The sequence below is a fragment of the Chaetodon trifascialis genome, chromosome 6 (genome assembly GCF_039877785.1).
Source record: "Chaetodon trifascialis isolate fChaTrf1 chromosome 6, fChaTrf1.hap1, whole genome shotgun sequence".
Lineage (NCBI taxonomy): Eukaryota > Metazoa > Chordata > Actinopteri > Chaetodontiformes > Chaetodontidae > Chaetodon > Chaetodon trifascialis.
Window position 1 is genome coordinate 20,192,636 of NC_092061.1, and position 19,238 is coordinate 20,211,873.

The 19,238-nt window shown below is 44.2% G+C and overlaps 1 protein-coding gene across 1 annotated transcript in view; it reads right to left on the reverse strand.

The window, feature by feature from the left end:
* Positions 1-19,238, reverse strand: part of LOC139332062 (protein unc-13 homolog B-like) — a 175,880-nt gene that overhangs the window by 40,479 nt on the left and 116,163 nt on the right. The window contains exons 14-21 of the mRNA XM_070963760.1: positions 19,104-19,178; positions 16,872-17,091; positions 15,850-16,077; positions 12,247-12,388; positions 8,089-8,258; positions 7,723-7,838; positions 6,762-6,925; positions 4,844-4,994 (exon numbers count right to left, since the gene is read on the reverse strand). Coding sequence (XP_070819861.1) covers positions 4,844-4,994; positions 6,762-6,925; positions 7,723-7,838; positions 8,089-8,258; positions 12,247-12,388; positions 15,850-16,077; positions 16,872-17,091; positions 19,104-19,178 — 1,266 coding nt within the window. The remainder of the gene's footprint in view (positions 1-4,843; positions 4,995-6,761; positions 6,926-7,722; positions 7,839-8,088; positions 8,259-12,246; positions 12,389-15,849; positions 16,078-16,871; positions 17,092-19,103; positions 19,179-19,238) is intronic.

Sequence of the window (19,238 nt, forward strand, 5' to 3'; positions counted from 1 at the left end):
CAGTTGTATTTTAATTTTTTCTGCTGAGGTCAAACTGGCCAACGTATAATCCACAAAAAGACAGATAACTTTTAAGCAAATCATTGCATTGAATGACTTATGCTTTTGACTGAATGCAGGCAGCGCAAGTGTAAATCTCACCTCTCTGAATCCCTTTTAGCGAAACTGCACCGAGCTGCTTCGTCATTATTGACACCCACTGCCACTACACCTCCTCCCCCACTCAGGTGCAGTCAAATTCAAGGAAAGTCATGAAAGTACAAAATTGGCACAGCAAGAAACCACCTCTGATGGAAGCGTCACTTTAAAAGAGCAAATCTGGGTTTTGGTGCTATCACACAAAGTGATGGATAAAACATTTTACCCTACACCAACATAAATCACCTTAATTAAGCTGATGCATGCTGCAAAATCTTCAGTACACCTTCAATAATAAGCATTTAAAGAGCAGTCACTGCTCATGAACAGATAGCATTTTAAGAACTGTAAGAGCCTTTGCTGCTGCTCAGATTTCTTTTTTTTAGCAGTAGCTCGAGAAAACTTAAGCAGCTAGACATTCACAGCAGCTTCACCGGACTGCCTGTGGCTGACAACGAGAGAGCTCTCAGGTGTGAAGGTGTACAACAGACAATGGGTGCTGGAGCACACACTAACTATTTCCTGGAAAAGTAATTTAAGGTAAAAACAACCGGAAAATGAATAATTTTTGTTCCCTCTAGCAAAATGTAGTGTTGTATCAACAGCTTCCCTCCCAAACAACAGGGGAGGAGTGAGATGCTGGCATGTCTGTAGTCTCCTTGCTCTTGCACACACACACAAGCGCAGGCTGCAGGCATACAAACACACCCACACACCTGTACAACATGACAGTGTCACTAAAACTGTCAGCTGAGTTCCGAGATGAATTATGAAGTGCAGAGGCGAGGGAGAGCAGATCGATATGACAGCATCCCTTCCCGGGTGGGCCGGGGGGGGGAGACGGAGGACGGGGAGGTGAGTTGGAATGCGGAAATCACCTCGTTGCTATGGCAACAGATGCAATAAAATTGGCTAGGCTCAACATTTAAACAAACAAAGTAAAGAAGAGTGAGAAAAATGGAAAGAGGGAAATAATGTGCGTGATTTTTTAAATTGGTCTGCCTGCGATGAAGCACAGCAGCACGAGAGAGGGGCGAGAGAGATGAAAAAAAAAAAAGAAAAGAAAAAAAGCTGGCCACGCAGAACAGAAAAACAACGTTACTGCTGCCTGTAAATTGCTCTGTCTGAAAACAAAAATAATCAATTAAGGAACAAAAGACATACAGATGGAAGGATATCAGTCCAGAATGCAGTCATTCACGAACAAACTGCATTTACCAACAATGGTTTTACAAAGTGTCCCTGAGTCCATGTAGTAACATCCTTTATACAATCATGTGTTCACAAAGTGGTGAACCTCGCTCCATCCTTGCTTGTGAACAACTGAGTCTTTCTAGGACGCCCCTTTCATACCCAATCATGACACTATCACCTGTTACGAACCTGTTTACCTGTGGAATGTTCCAAACAGGTGTTTTTGGAGCATTCCACAACTTTCCCAGTCTTTAGTTGCTCCTGTGCTGTGTTTGAAACATGTTGCGGCATCAAATTCAGAACAAGCAGATATTTGCAAAAATCAATGAAGCTGATGAGGTCAAACATTAAATATATTGTTTTTGTACTGTTCTGAGTATATGTTAAAAAGGATTATTAAAACATAGTCAGTTTAGGATAATTAGTTTTTTATTTGTGAAGCCAAAACATGAGCAAATAGTCACTTATTGACATTAATTAGTGTGCGTACCGTCTCTACTCTAAAGTATATGATAAGTCAGGCATCAATTCATACAGTAATTTGAGCTGAGTCATGCATTAATTACTGTCAAGTCATTACAGTGTTACTGATGCTCTCTATGATGAAACAGGGAGAAAGAGAGATCAGCTTAATTAAAATGAATAAATTACCCAGATACCCACATCGAAAACACCTAAATTCAGTGAAATGTAATGAGAGAAATAAACTTATCCTCCTATCCAGCAGGGCTTATTACCAAGCTGGCAAACTCAGAGGCAGACCCACACAGTTACAGCCCATGGTGAGAGTAAGCCTGTCTGCATCCCCTGACCCATTAAAGCAAAAATGTGCTGCCTGCAGTTGCTCGTATATCACCACAGTCTGAGTGCAACCGGTAGGAGAACTCAAGTCGCGACTGTTGGCAAAGATCCCAGGAGTCATTAAGCTCGGCCTCTAGCTGTCATTGCCCCCCCACGTGTGGCTCCTGTGGGGCCCACGGGCTGAATATGGGCCAACGCAAGGTTCAGAGCTGTTCCAAAGATCCCACAGTGATGAGGCATTACCTTTTAATGAGAAAGATTATTAGCAGCATAAAGGAACACCACCTGCTGACTCTGTACAGGTCTTTCTCTGGAAAGAATTTCAGAGAACGCGGGTCAGCTTGTGTGGGAAGAGGCCTGCTTCAGGTCAAACTGTAGGCTAATTCAAACAGGTCTTACCTGGAAAAGATTCAGTCACGCTTCCTTCTATAATATGGATTTTTGTGTTTTGCTGTGTCTCTCTACTCTTCTTGGTGGGTGTGGTCTGTATTATTAGCCAGAAATCCAATCAGTGTCATTACAGTGACTAAAATATATTTGTATAATCCTAAATAATCATATCAAGATGAAAAGAGCATTCTGTGGTGAATGTTTAAGAATCCTAAAGCAAAAATCATTAAATAAAGAGATAACTGAGCACCAGCTAAATCTCAACAAGCCCTCCTTATCTTAACGTTGTTACAGTATGTGTCTACAACCCTTCAGAACGACAAACACTCATATTTCACTGTCATCATTTTGAACTTTAAGTGTGGTGCAAGCAATATCCATGTCCGGGGTATTTCTAAGACTGATTTCTTGCTGCTGTGAATGTATCACTTCCCAGGCGTCGTCAGAATTAAATCAGTGGTTCTGAGAGATCAGTAGTGACTGACAAAGCATGCAGTGAATAAAGAAACAAAGCCAGCCCATTACCCCTCAGAGAAATACTGGCAAATGCAGGAGACTTTTAGTTTTAGCAAGCCAACATTCAGCACTTTAACGTAAACAGTGGCTCAAAAGTTTGGAAAGGCCTGCCACAAAAGCTTTTGTAAAGTCAGCTGGTTGAGAGGACTAATTTGTATCTTTAAATGGTTGGTATGCTCTTAGGTTGTGGAAAGTTTACATAAAAAGTAATGTTTTGCACATGGAGAACAAAATGCTTTACAATGAGACAAAGATACCTCTGAGCAACAGCTAAATAAGAATATAAGAAATCATCAGTCATTGATGAGAAGCTTAGCATCAAAATCTGTGCAGATTTTAAGAGGAACAGGTTTCTGCCTCAGCATCAAGTGCACAAAGCTGAGTGGCTGGAATGAGCAGGCCTGTTGCATCAGCAAAGCTATTCTTAAAACTTCAAAACAGAAATAGAAGCTTGGTCTCGGGTTAGCTGTGTTGGAAGTGGATCACAGACTATCACCTGTATATACTATGGACTCACAAATCACAGTCTGAACCTATTCAGTCTAACCAGTGAGTAGACTACAGAGGGCCCAAAGGAAAATGGGTTCCCAAAATATTTAGAGCCTAATTGCGAGCAGCACTGTGGTTGAATAATGATGGTTGCAACACTATTTCTACTACTTCTCTCTCATGCAACACTGTGGGGACATCGACTAAATGGATTCTTTAATTATTCTCTTTTTGGAGCCAAAATTATTTCAAATGTAAAAATATACACTTGGTGTCTGAATCCTACTTTTTATGTTAAAATAGCCATCATTGAAAGAAAGAAGCTCTGCAACCTGATTGTGCTTGCAAACTGATGTGACTGTGTTTACAATTTCATAAAGTCATCTCGTATTTTATCTGTTTGTCTCCGACTTCATTCCGTTATAGTGCACAATGTAAATCAAGAAGTTTTCTTTTTGGTAACATGCAACAATGAGCCACCAAACTGTGTTTATATCTGTTGCAATCTGATACTGACTGCAATGCTCTATCTTTAACTCAGATTTATCAGTGGTCCAACAATGAGCTACAAGCACAGAGCATCAGGAAGCCTCCTTCCTCCCATCCCTCTGGGTCATGTCAGTTTCTCCAGTTGTCTGTCTGGACTGGGCGTTTCTCTCTGATCATGGCTCACCTTCACCTGTTCCCAGTGCCAATCAACCACCACAGCTGCAGCCAGTCCACAGTCATCAAACACAGGACAAACACCTGGATCTCCTCACCAGTCTTTGCCAGATTGTTGTACTCACTGGTCTGGTAACATGTATCGGCCACTTTGTTCACCTTGCTCAGAGTTTGCCTTGTCAGTGTTTTCCAGTAACTAAGTTTTTAAGTTTTCCATGTGTCTCAGGATCATCTCATCGTGTCTCGGACCTGCTACATCTGTTCAGCTCCAGTCCACCGCCTGAAGAACCTGCTGCTCACTCTACCTGCCTGCTGCTCTTCATCTGGATCAAATACGATCATCTCCCTGTGACCATTATCCATTTTTTGTGACAATATATTTCCTCTCACTCTTCAAATCCTCCTTTATCTGTGTTTATATCGCGACTGCAGTGTTAGACCTCCAACTACAGATCAGCAGTTTTAGACTGATTTAGTTGGAGATGGTTGCATTTATATCATTCAACTTTATATTTTCACTGCAGTCAGAGATGATAGTGTTTGTAGCTCTATGATTATCAAATCACCTGTTTCCTGTGCACTGCAACAAGATGATTGCATTGAAAAGATTAGTGTTTATCTGTGTTTGTCATTGTGTCTGGTGGTCACTTACCCCGAAGTTGGAGGCTGCAAATCTGGCAGGAGCAGAGACATTGGTGGAGGCGGTGGGGTGGGCGTAGAAGGCATTGATGTTGGCCAGCAGGGTGCTCATCACTGCTGGCACCCCTGACAGCATGTACTTAGAGGACAAGCAAGAGAAATGGCTGTGGAGGAAAGGAAATGAGAGAAATGAGGGGGGAGACAGAGAAAGGAGGAGGGATTAAGAGAGGTTAGAAGGTTTGCAGAAAGGAAGATTGAAGGTTTAAAAGCAGTAAAAAGGTTAAAAGAAAGGCAGGATGGACATGGAGAGGGAGGGGCAGAGAATGAGACAGGTGGAGGCAGGAAAGAGGAGTTGAGAAGGAGACATAAAGAGGACAGAGAGCAGGAGGAGGGAGGAGGAAATAAATTGGGGAGAGGATAGAGGATGCAGGATCAGATGGATGGGGGGAGGAATGGGTTGAGCATGATTGGAGACGAGAGAGAGAAGAAAGGCAGAGAGGTGGGAGGGAATTCAGCAAAAGTGAATTAAGAGGAGATGGAAAAAATGGCTGCTGGTGAACAACTGCTTTTACCTCAACTGTCATATACACTGCTAATACATCAGACTCATCTTTGACATGAAACGGCTCAATTACATGTTGTAATTATGAGACAAATCAAGACAGTGAGAGGAAACTACGGATCCTTCATATAAACATCATTAAAGGGGTGACTGAAGATCAGCCGCCTCATCGTGCGTTATTCTGTGTCTGAGATAAGAACCCCGATGATGCAACCAGGACTTCTGTTGGTTTGAGCTTTGAGATTACAAATTTTGCACAGGAAGAGGAATTTCCAAACTGGGGTCCTCAAGTTTGATGTGGGTGTTTATCGGGCACGGAGGGTTTAATGGAAGATGCTATCAAATTGTACCATGGGAGATGCATTATGGGAACTGAAGCGCGAGTTAAAATCAGGATAACAACAGTGTTCTAGTATCAAACTCTTCACATACATCATTCTGCACAATGCAAATGAAGTTATTATTGAGTGGAGCAGTGCAGTACTTGGTGTAGTATACCTTTACTATTATTACTTTAATGACATTTGACCTTGTCCGATGTTATGTTGGACATTGTTAAAGCAGCAATTTCCAGCTTTGGCTGTTATCAGCCAGGTGCACACATACCACTGTGTAATGCAGGAGTTGTGACAATTGTGAGGCTGTGGACAATAGATCTGTTCCCCTGAACATTTTGCCAGTTGAATGTTGTGTTACCTTCTGCACAAAATTATAAAAACATTATAAAAAAAGTTACTAATTGGAGTCTGAAGTACTAGACACCTGAGTGGCCCCAGACTGTTTTTGGTCTAGGTGAAGTTCAGTGAGCTCTCAGTGAGACTCTTCTATAGTGGCCACAGTGCGTCTGTGTATTTCGATCGCCATTTTCATTTGTCTTTGTAATGGATTGGCTCATATCCCCATTTCCACTGGGATAAAGCCATTACAACTTCAATTTACTCAATGCTTCCAAGTATGATTATGTTATGTGATAACTTGATCACACTACACGCACTACACACACACACACACACACAAACACACACACACAAATGACAACATTATTAATGTAATTAAAACAGTGTGTCTAAATGTGTGTGTCTGTGTGTGCTCACTGAGTCTCCACCTGCCTGCAGTGATCCAATCAAACTGCCTGGAAATCTCAGAGGTGGCAGGTCATCTTTTCTCATTAGATGAGATAAGCTAATTTGCATGCTGTTTATAGTTCATGACAACCCCGCCCACACACACACACACACACACACACAGGCCTATAAATACTCTCCACAATCACACTAATTTCAAGTATTTCCTGATTTGATTTACTCGCACATGCACACAGTGGCCTGTTGAATGAACTGAATGTCTGTTTGTCTAACACTGCCCTTACGTCATAGCCTGGTATATGGACTCGATGCCGTAGCGCATGGCGAACTCGTCCACGATTTCCTGCTGCACCTCGTCAAAGTAAACCTTCCAAGCATCGTCTCCCTGGGCGACTGGGATCTTCACCACGCCGCCTCCCTCCACATCGGTGGAGAAGTGGAAGGTGTTCTACAAAGAAAAAGGTTGAGTGAATCAGAAAACATCAGCAGTGCTCAGAGAAGACCAGCCAGCAGTTATTCACAGAGACATCCAGCATACAATAGAGAGCTGAGACGTTCTGGCTTCAAAGATTGTTGAAAAATCATCATAGTTATATACAGATTTCCCACACAATTTAATTGTTTACATCTGGCCACTCTGTTCATTTTCTTGAACAATTAACAGTTTAAAGGATTTGTCTGTTCATATTAGCAACGTCAAACATGGGAAGCAATTTGACAAAAATGAATAAGCTTTAAATAAAAAATAATTTCTGCGTCTCTGCTGATGCTCAAATGAACTCCAAGAGGATTATTATTACATTAGAAAAATGTTTATTGATTTCCTGTTTTGTTCTTCATTGAATTTAGTGCTTGAACAATTGATAAATGATCTGCAGATACAGTAAACCAATCTATTAAATGGCCAACAACAATTTGGACTACAAAACACATCAAAGTCATTTATCGAGCAAAGCGCAGATCATTCTGTAGTTTTAATTTCTCAAATGTGCTGATTTTCTGCTGCTTTTCTCTCTTTTATTTATGAACTGGGCATCCTTGGATTTGGATTTGGATTTTTGGGACTGTCTGACGAAAAGGACATTTTCCACTTTGTTTTGACACTTGGACAATTATCAAAATATTTTAATGAAGGTATGCTTGTGGCTTACTGCTCCTCCGGTTTTGTTCTTGATAAGAACACAACTCTGTGGACTCTTTTGATGCACCTGTGTGCAAGTGTGTGTGTGTGTGTGTGTGTGTTACCTCATGAAGGCATGTGTACTGTACGTGGTAGGGTGCCACCTTCTCCTCTCCCTCGATTTCCACACTGATCTGAAGACGGATGGCACCAGACACTGCCGACTTGTCTGTTCTCTTTTCTGTAAATGGAGACACACAGACACACACACACACACACACACACACACATGCACACAATTACTCTAAAGTGACACATGGCTCAGAGTTGAACTTAAGTTACACTGAGGATCTAAGATGACAACTGCCACACTGTGTCCTCCAAATGCCATGCTAATGAGCACAACTCACACTTCAAAACACACATGCACATAAAGACCAATTATGCACTCATCTACCTCACAAGCACAGAAATATACACTGACTACATACCCAGGTTGTACCAGACGTCCATCTCTCCGCTAAGAGTTCGGACCTCGATGATGCTCTGACCCAAGAAGTCGTCAGACTCCCTCTTCAGACGCTGCTTCACTCTTGACTTGATGTCGTCGTCTTCGTCCCAGACCCGCAGCTTGATTCGATCTGATGAGTTGTGGCACTCACTGTGGAGACAGGGGATGGGAGGTTGGGGTGTTGTTACAGATGTTCAAAAATACCTAAAAAATATGATCCTCATTATCATTCTGTGGTAAATACTCTGTAAGCACTGATGTGTTGATTTGCAAGGGAAAAATGTTTAGATGTCTTGACAAAAACCCACCTAAATTTAGTTGAAGAGTGAAACATTTTAATATGCTTAGCTTACATATAAATGAAGCTTAGCAAAAGTCCAGTCAGGACGACGACCTCCTTGCACATGTCTTCTAAATGACACAGGCTTCATACCCTTGGCATGCTCAGATTTGCATTTGCAGATTTCACAATTATCATTATTATTAATATGTGATTATTACAAATATAACATATAGTTGTAGAAAATAATGATAAAATCACAATACACAATAAATATCCCTCCTCCTTGAACTGCCACCTTATCGTGGTGGAGGAGTTTGAGTACCCGAATGATCCTACAGGCTATGTTGTCCGGGGCTTTAGAGCAGTTCAAAAAGCCCCTTATGAAAGAAATTAAATCAAGGAAGTGTACGTCGCCCGGATTGGCGTCACCGGGGCCCCCCCCCGGAGCCAGGCCTGGGGTTGGGGCTCGCAGGCGAGCGCCTGGTGGCCGGGTCTTTGCCCACGGGACCCGGCCGGGCACAGCCCGAAGGAGCGACGTGGACCCGCCTTCACCACCACCACCCGCAGGAAGGATCAGAAGGGGCCGGTGCTATGTGTTATGGGTAGCAGTCGTGGGCGGGGGCCCCGACGACCCAAACCCTGGACAACGACTCTGGCTATGGGGACATGGAATGTCACCTCACTGTGGGGGAAAGAGCCTGAGCTAGTGCGGGAGGTTGAGCGGTACCGGCTAGAAATAGTCGGGCTCACCTCCACGCACAGTCTGGGCTCTGGAACCCAACTCCTTGAGAGAGGCTGGACTCTCTTCTACTCTGGAGTTGCCCGCGGTGAGAGGCGGTGAGCTGGTGTGGGCTTGCTTATAGCCCCCCAGCTCAGCCGCCATGTGTTGGAGTTCTCCCCGCTGAACGAGAGGGTCGCTTCCCTGCGCCTTCGGGTTGGGGATAGGTCTCTCACTGTTGTTTCGGCCTACGGGCCGAACAGTAGCGTAGAGTACCCGGCCTTCTTGGAGTCCCTGGGAGGGATACTGGAAAGAGCTCCAACCGGGGACTCCATTGTTCTGCTGGGGGACTTCAATGCTCACGTGGGCAGCGACAGTGACACCTGGAGGGGTGTGATTGGGAGGAACGGCCTCCCCGATCTGAACACGAGTGGTGTTCTGTTATTGGATTTCTGTGCTAGTCACAGTTTGTCCATAACCAACACCATGTTCAAGCATAAGGGTGTCCATCAGGGCACGTGGCACCAGGACACCCTAGGCCGGAGGTCAATGATCGACTTTGTAGTCGTATCATCTGACCTTCGGCGGTATGTCTTGGACACTCGGGTAAAGAGAGGGGCTGAGCTGTCAACTGATCACCACCTGGTGGCGAGTTGGATTCGCTGGCAGGGGAAAAAGCGGGACAGACTTGGCAGACCCAAACGTACCGTGAGGGTCTGTTGGGAACGTCTGGCGGAACCCGCTGTCAGGGAAGTTTTCAACTCCCACCTCCGGGAGAGCTTCAACCAGATCCCGAGGGAGGTTGGAGACATTGAGTCCGAATGGACCATGTTCTCCACTTCCATTGTTGATGCAGCCGTCTGTAGCTGTGGCCGTAAAGTGGGCGGTGCCTGTCGTGGCGGCAACCCCCGAACCCGGTGGTGGACATCGGAAGTGAGGGATGCCGTCAAGTTGAAGAAGGAGTCCTATCAGGCCTGGTTGGCTCATAGGACTCCTGAGGCAGCTGATGGGTACCGGCAGGCCAAGCGTGCGGCAGCTCGGGCGGTTGTAGAAGCAAAAACTCGGGTCTGGGAGGAGTTCAGGGAGGCCATGGAGGAGGACTACCGGTTGGCCTCGAGGAATTTCTGGCAAACCGTTCGGCGCCTCAGGAGGGGGAAGCAGCTTTCTGTCAACACTGTTTACAGTGGAGGTGGGGAGCTGTTGACCTCGACTGGGGATATTGTCGGGCAGTGGAAGGAATACTTTGAGGATCTCCTCAATCCCTCTGTCATGTCTTCCATAGAGGAAGCAGAGATTGGGAACTTGGAGGTCGATTCATTCATCACCGGGGCTGAAGTCACTGAGGCAGTTCGCAAGCTCCTCGGTGGCAAAGCACCGGGGGTGGATGAGATCCGCCCTGAGTACCTCAAGTCTCTGGATGTTGTAGGACTGTCTTGGTTGACACGCCTCTGCAGCATCGCGTGGCAGACGGGGACAGTGCATCTGGACTGGCAGACTGGGGTGGTGGTCCCTCTTTTTAAAAAGGGGACACTGGACCAGCTCTATACCCTTCACAGGGTGCTTGAGGGTTCATGGGAGTTTGCCCAACCAGTCCACATGTGCTTCGTGGACTTGGAGAAGGCATTCGACCGTGTCCCTCGCGTCATTCTGTGGGAGGTGCTCTGGGAGTATGGGCTTGGAGGCCCTCTGTTGAGGGCTGTACAGTCCCTGTACAACCGGAGCAGGAGCTTGGTCCGCATTGCCGGCAGTAAGTCGGACCTGTTCCCGGTGCATGTTGGACTCCGGCAGGGCTGCCCTTTGTCACCGGTTCTGTTCATCATTTTTATGGACAGAATTTCTAGGCGCAGCCAGGGGCCGGAGGGGGTTCGGTTCGGGGGCCGGCAGATTTTTCGTCTCTGCTTTTCGCAGATGATGTTGTCCTTCAGCATGCGCTGGGGCGGTTCGCAGCCGAGTGTGAAGCAGCTGGGATGAGAGTCAGCACCTCCAAGTCCGAGGCCATGGTTCTCGACCGGAAAAAGGTGGCTTGCTCCCTTCAGGTTGGGGGAGAGTTCCTGCCTCAAGTGGAGGAGTTTAAGTATCTTGGGATCCTGTTCACGAGCGAGGGAAGGATGGAACGTGAGATTGACAGGCGGATCGGTGCTGCGGCTGCAGTAATGTGGTCGCTGTACCAGTCTGTCGTGGTGAAGAAGGAGCTGAGCCGAAAGGCGAAGCTCTCGATTTACCGGTCAATCTACGTTCCTACCCTCACCTATGGTCATGAACTTTGGGTCATGACCGAAAGAACGAGGTCCCGGATACAAGCGGCTGAAATGAGTTTCCTCCGCAGGGTGGCGGGGCGCTCCCTTAGAGATAGGGTGAGGAGCTCTGTCACCCGGGAGGAGCTCAGAGTAGAGTCGCTGCTCCTCCGCATCGAGAGGAGTCAGCTGAGGTGGCTCGGGCATCTCTATCGGATGCCCCCTGGACGCCTCCCTCGGGAGGTGTTCCAGGCATGTCCCTCCGGGAGGAGGCCCCGGGGAAGACCCAGGACACGCTGGGGTGACTATGTCACTCGGCTGGCCTGGGAACGCCTCGGGATCCCCCCGGAAGAGCTGGAGGAAGTGTCCAGGGAGAGGGAAGTCTGGGCGTCCCTGCTCAGACTGCTCCCCCCGCAACCCGGCCCCGGATAAGCGGAAGAGAATGGATGGATGGATGGACAATAAATATCCAACCTGCATAATCAGTACTTTTACTTGGATACTTTACATTTAGGAGATACTACGTATGCTTCTGAACGCAGGACTTAACGCAGGACTGCTGATAATTATTATTTTTTTTATTTTTTTACACCCTCTGATGTTGCATAAGACTCATACATGTACTAATACACACGTATGATGTAGTGTACCAATCAGGTGCAATGAAGCTAACAGGAGAGTGTGGGAGACCTCAGTCTGTACACACACACAGTCCAGAGAAGAGCTCTTCTCAACCAACATGAGTGAAGGTTGAGTGAAGGAAAAGTATATTTACCATCTAAAACCTTCTTTCACCAATGCAAGGTGACGGTGGCAGTGACACTGCTTTCCTGTACTTTGCCAGACCTCTGAAAGCTGCAGCTGAGCTTTACAACCAGGAACAAAACAACAAGCTGAACTTACAAGCTGAACTTTTCTTCCCAGACTGGGTTCAGGTTGCCATAGATGGTCTTTGTTCTTTTCTTGGTCTTCCCAACTTGGATTGTGACATATGGGTCACTGGAGCCCGTCCTGTCCTTGGCCTGGAGACCCTGTGCACTTACAACTGATAACACGCACACACACACAAAAAACAGAGGGAATGACTATGAAAATTGCATAAGAACAACAAACACCTACTCGTTACCATCATCTTTCTGTCTCATTCACACACACACACACACACACACACACACACACACACACACACACACACACACACACACACACACACACGCACCGAAACACAAGATATCACACACACCAAAACACAACATATCACCCACACAGTTATGCAAAGCCTTGCACACAATACACAATATTCACGACTCACAGATGTTGGGTAACAACATTTCTCACCAAATTACTTAAACAACTGCAGTCACCCAATGCTCTGCTGTTCTGACCAATGAGGTCTTTTAAAAGGACTGAGAGCAGTGACAAAAAAGTCAACACATGCGGAGAGTTTGGTTTGAGTGTCACCAGTATGCTTTGATTTTAAATGGACAGTCGGAGAATGCAGACCTCTGCCAAGGCCAAGGGCTACATGTGTCGACTACCGCAGAGGATTACTGGTACCCATGAATGTGGATTAAGATATGGTGTCATTGTATTTCTTCAACTGACTGTTTTTTCACCTTCTACTGGATGAATGTATTTACTCCAAGGCCAGATGCTGTATCTCACAATGTTAATTAAAGCGGAAAATTATTCATGATCCACCCTTTGATATAGAGCTGCTCCAAAATGTAATATGTCCTTCCTTGGCCAATGCTACACCCTTCCACCAAGTTTGATGAAAATTGGGCAGGCAGTTTTTTTTTTCCATAATCTTGCTGGCAAACAGCCAAACCAACAAACAAACTGACCCAAATACATAACCTCTTTGGCAGAGGTAATTGTTGTACTTCGCATTCTACACATTGCTTCTGTAGCACTGTGTCAAGATATCATAACAACACCTCAATAAGAGGGAGATTCTATGACATTTTTGCTCAAACAGCATCAACACAATCAATGTCTTTGGCTTGAAGACGACCTGCCCAGCTTCACTTGTATCCAAGTTACAGAACACTGTTTAGAATGATAGAGATTAAAGGCTTATGATTCAACAAGACATTTCTTTGAGATGAAAGGTCAACAGGCATGAAGGAGGTGGTTTAACCAAAGTTAGGTCGATGACCGTGAAGCGGTGCATGGGTCTGCTCAGACAACAAGGCTAAACAGCAGCAGAGTGTGTTTCCTTAAGAGGAAGACAAGGTGAGGGATTTAACCCAGGAGGAGTTCAAAGAAGTTTACTCATCTGCCAAAATAAAAGCACCAGTCTGTGTCCAATATTGTTCCCATTTCCTATACTGCAGTGCTGAGAGGAATAGGTTCACATTAAAAGTGCTATCAATCTACTCTGCACATGTAATGTTATTATGTTATTATTAATGTGACTGGAAACATTTTTATGAAAGGTAACAGGAGGCCAGGGGCGCAGGGAGTCAGTAGCCCGGTGAAACACTTTATCTTAAGTTGATACTAACGAAGGATGGATCAGTTTTGTTATGGCCAATATCTGAACTGCTCAGTATTGGCCTGACAACAATCTGGTGTACCAGATCAGTACCTTAAATTGTGCTAAAAAGAAAATGAGACTGCTCACACATCTTAAACGCAAAGGCTGTCTTTTCGTAATTTGGAAACAACAGCCTCCATTTCACCTCCTCGATTTTCTAAGTCCCGTGCACTTGAAACTCAACATCATGCAAATCCACACCAGTTCCTGTAAAAATCAGTGGTGGTTCCCTCAGTGTCAGTGACTGATCCATTTTATCTGTGCTAAAGGGAATTTTGAATATTAATTGGTTGAGATATTCCCTAATGGAATCGATGGATTTTTCAAAGAGCTCTCTGTTGGGCCACACTTGTCGGTCCAACATCAAGCTCAATCACAACTTGGCTTCTAAAACTGAGTTTGAGTTAAAAGGGTGTCTGAATGTATTTCAGATGGGGGACATGATTGATTTACACAAACAGAAAAAAGTTGAGAGCGGTATGAGACACATACAGACATGATATTTGAACAATGTCAGGGTTTTATCTCATTTATCGCCAGAAGGACAGTGGTTGCAAGCAGCCACATAGGGGAAGAAACAACATTTAGAAAAATGCTGGATGCCTTTAGCTACAATGTCAATACTGAATATAGCCGGTTAAATTTTTTTTTAAATATTTTAATTTCATATCAAATCATTCCTGATAATTTGTAGGATCTGTGAGTGTGCGGTCTGACCTTGACTGGCAGAAAAGTGACAACGATTAACACCTGACCATGAACGAATCTCAACAACGCCTGTCCCTGCATCTCCTCTTTAACGGAGCTCATCGTTGGTGATTGGGGAGACAAGGTGTGATGGCTGCCATGGCAACACTGCTGCCACTATATGGTGTGATGTGTCTGGTTGCTTTGGTAACAGCGGCAGTCCTGATGATGTTCGGTTAAGGGAGGAGAAGGAGGTGGGGATGCATGTCCATTCAAATTAGGTAAAGTTTCTCAGTTCACAGTTCAGACCAAGACCGTCAGAATAAAGACAAAACTTTCATGAATGCGGGACAGTTTCTTTTTTTAGGTATTTATCTGGGGGCACCTGACATGCTCTGGTACAGGGACGCTCTGCCTGACATTCACACGGCTGCACGCTTTCACAGTCATCTGTGCCGCGCTCTTTACCGACATAGACTGTTGATTACTTTTACTATCCAGCTTTCCCACACCTTTCTGGGATCTAATATGCAACGAAACAGCTTTTTTAACTTTCTATCACTCTCACACAATTTCCAAATGTGCCTGAAAATGTGCTTTGAGGCCAGCCAAGTTGATCCCTCACCTTCTGAAGTCTGATTAAACATCATGTTCCTAAGCATATACCTGAAAACATCCCATCCCTCAGCAACGGTGAGAATGTAACGTTGAGTTTGCTCTGCAGATTGACTTCTCACAGAGATATGAGTGTTATGCACACTGCAGAGGTGTGGACACACATGCACACAGTACCCTGTTGCTGCAAGCCTCGAGGACACTGTTCAGATCCAGTAGGTGCATTGGTAATAATGGAGAGACAAGACAACAGAGAATGATAGGAAAAAGGTAAAAGGAAAGACAGGTTGGGTCGGCTTTTCCTGTCTATCACTGTATGTCATGTTCTTATGAGTCAGTGTTCATATCATCACATGCCTACATGATTGTAAAATTGGCCCCGGTCTGTTAAAACATTTATTGAAATGGAAATCACAGTTTTTCTTCTTGCTTTTCTGAAAAGTTAGTTTTTGTACTGTTTTGTGTGTCTTTCAATAGCCAGAAGAGTAAAGAGAGAAACAGTGCTCAGAGTGATAAGAGCTGGTAAACAGGAAGAGGGAGGAAGAGATTTAAAAGAGACATTGTAGTGACAACCCAGGACAGTGTAAAGACTACTGTAGTACATTCAAGCTTTATGCCATCTAGAACCCATTCGACTCCAGGTAAAAATTCACTGAACGTACTGTTGATGGTGATCTTGGCTGACCACTTCGAGGTGCCATCCAGGACGCTCTGCTTGATGCTCTTCATGTGCTGGACGTGGACCATCTTGGTGACGTTGAACAGCTTGCGGATCTCCTCAAAGATCTCCGGCTTGTTCCTCTCACGGATCTTCATCCTGTCCTTCATAGCCATGATGATGTGCTGTGTTCGGTCCTCGGCCCCGGTCTTGGAGCTCTTCTCAGCCGCTCCTGAAGACGACAAGGTAGGAGGAAACAGGAGAGGAGGATTTGTGATGAGTTCCAGCAGGTAAACGTGAAAAAAAGCACTAGAAATGACATGTTCAAATTATGCTAAATGATGGACCGCATATTTCTCTGTTTAGGTTTATCATGGCATTTTTGGTAGGCCTGTCAGTTTTCTGGCATACCCTTCATCCCTTCTCACACTTATTTCATTTCTGCAGGCAAACATCACAGAGATGTCTGCTTTGGCAAATGTATCCTCCAGTAACATTTTTGCTCAGACACTTTTCCTTTGTAAAAGCTCAACTTGGCTGTTGGAAGCTCTCACATCAGACAGTTGAAAGGCAGCTGGAAAACAGCGTTGCATTCAAAAGCTAACTCCTGATGAGGGAAGTGAGTCTCACAATCTGTACGACTGCATGAGCATTTTTGACAGACTTTTTCTGTCAGCCCACTCCCCGCTCACAGGAAGCAGTAATACAAGGCTGATTCCAAAAAAGCTGGGACGCTGTGTAAAACATAAATAAAACAGAATATGATGACTTGCTAATCCTTTTTGACATAAACTCAATTGTAAAACAACAAAGACAATATATTTAATGTTTGAACTCATCAGCTTCATTGATTTTTGTAAATATATGTTTATTCTGAATTTGGTGCCAGCAACTCGTTCCAGCTTGTCCCAACTTATTTGGGATTGGGGCTGTACAGTCCAAAAATGATTATTTAAATAAGTAGTTTTTATTGGAGCACATCTCTTTCGGGCTTCTATTTTTAGGTAGTTTCATAACTTTACTCACTCTGCAGGCAGTCAGCGTTCAGCAGCTCTTGGCATTTCTCGTGCACTTTGACCCCACACTCCGCACAGCGCATACCCTGTCGGGCGATGCCCCACAACAGACCCTCACACTCGTAACAGTAGGTGGGCGTGGTGGCCGTCCACACTTCAAAATTGTGTGGCGTGGTGCAGGAGATGGGGTAGATCAGAGCCTGCAGGGTCTTCTTGTACACATGGTTCTTCTATTGGAGCAATGACAAAAAGAATGATGGGTGGAGGAAAGATGAGGGAGAGGTAGAGGGTGTAAGAAAAGAGCATGAGAGATATTTTAAGAGAAGTGGAAAAGAGAAGCGTGGGATGAAGTGTGAAAAAGACGAGCAAGGCAAGAACAACAAGGTGAGTGACACAAGTACAACCAAGGCCAGAGAAAAGGTTAGAGATTGGTGGAGCAAAACGCAAAAACAACAATGAGAACATAACAATGGCGAGGGAATGAATCAATAACTACATCAGCTACAATACTTTTCTTCCTGGATACGCTGATTTGGCGGAACATTGGTGTTGGAAAATTTCATAAAAGGGTCATCTCAAGGTGGCTACTGTTAAAATGATATAAAATGTAGTTGTGTATGCCAGTGCTAATTTGTGTTTTAATAATTCTTGGCTTCTTTACTGATGAACTAAATTCTGCTGTTGCCCAGTGTAGGAGGAGTGTGGGAGGAGGTGAGCACATCTCCACAGGATGAGAGGACACCTTGACTAGGAGCCCAGCTTGATTTGGTAAACACAGAATTTGTATAGGGGAGTATGTGAGTCATTATTATCATGCTTATTATTATTCTTATCATTATTATCATAGAAGAAATGGTAACATGGTGGGTTGAATGGTAGGGAACATTGTGTTGTATAAGAAAAACAGTTGTTTTCTTTAAATTCATTTCCTGTCATCTCTGCCTCTGGTTTCACTCAGTCTTGTTCTAACTGCTTTTAACTTTATTGATCTAACGTGCATTGTTTCAATCGTTTGTGCCTCTCAACTTTATTTTCTGTCCTGTGCTTTTACCTGATTTTATTACATCTGATTTACTTCCTTGTCACTGTAAAGCATCCTGTAACTTAAAAAACCAAAAACCTTTATACATAATGATATTTCCTCTATGGTTTCTACCTTTGTTGGTGCCAGTGTTATCGTGACTGCCATGGATGAATGGCTATGAAAACGTTCCTTTTGGCATCATATTTAGAGAAGTTTTTCATGTTTTTCACAGGTTGTCATCTTGGGAATATCTGCTCAGTGTCTGTGTTCATAAGCCAGCACAAAATGTTGCACATTTCTGAACATATGCTCCTTCCATCTGTTAGTATAGTCTAATAATGGAATTGGCTAACATTGCACATATGCAGCATACATCTTTCTTACATATTTTCCAGTACTCTGCAGGTGTAACACTCACACTTCACCTATAAATCAGATATGCAGGTTCTGTGTTTGAATATGTTTTCACTTTTGACTAAGTCAGTATGTAGCATAATTTGAATGACCAAAAATGTTCCCAATGTGAACATGGAACAACTAAGCAAAATATCACTTAAAGCTTCAGCTTTCAGGGGCCTCTGAGGGTTTGTGGCCCTGGGACAGCTGCCCAGTTAAAGGTTTGATAAATACACCCTGCTCTAGACTTTTACTGTTTCCCTTTTTGCTCAAATATATGTACAATATGTGAATAAGGTGGACTTATTTTATTTTTACATTTTAATATTTCAGGAGTCCCATTCAGTGTATTTTTATAGTTTAAATTATATTCTTTGCAAATTGTTTTCTTCTCCACTTTATTATTTTCTGTTTCATTCACTGACCTACTTCACCCACTTGAATAATTAATGTTTCACCTACTATAATACAATCACCACTGTCACACAGTACAGTAGGAAAGGCACAAGACAAACAATAATGAGACCTCATCCAGTCAGTTATGCCTTGCTGCTCTCCTGCTGCCATTAAAAGCCCACACTGCCTAAAGTTGACTCTGCAAAATTCAGCCTACAGTATATGGGATTTCAACACACAGATTAACAATACGGCTACAACAGAACAAGTGTGAAAAGATATTAAAAATTTGTGTGGATGTCCATTAGCTGGCATTAAGGTGACAGTGTCAGTATACGTGTGTGTGTGTGTGTGTGTGTGTGTGTGTGTGTGTGTGTGTGTGTGTGCGCGCGCGCACACGTGTGGCATATGTATTTGGCCACTCACAAGCTCTTCATCTTTCAGTGAAGTCCGTGTGGCCAGTGTGTGGGCGAGTCCAGCTTTCCTGGACTGTATCATAGACTGGAAAACAAGAAAGAGAAAAAAAGCATCAGTCAACAAGGTAAAGAGAAAAGAAAACGC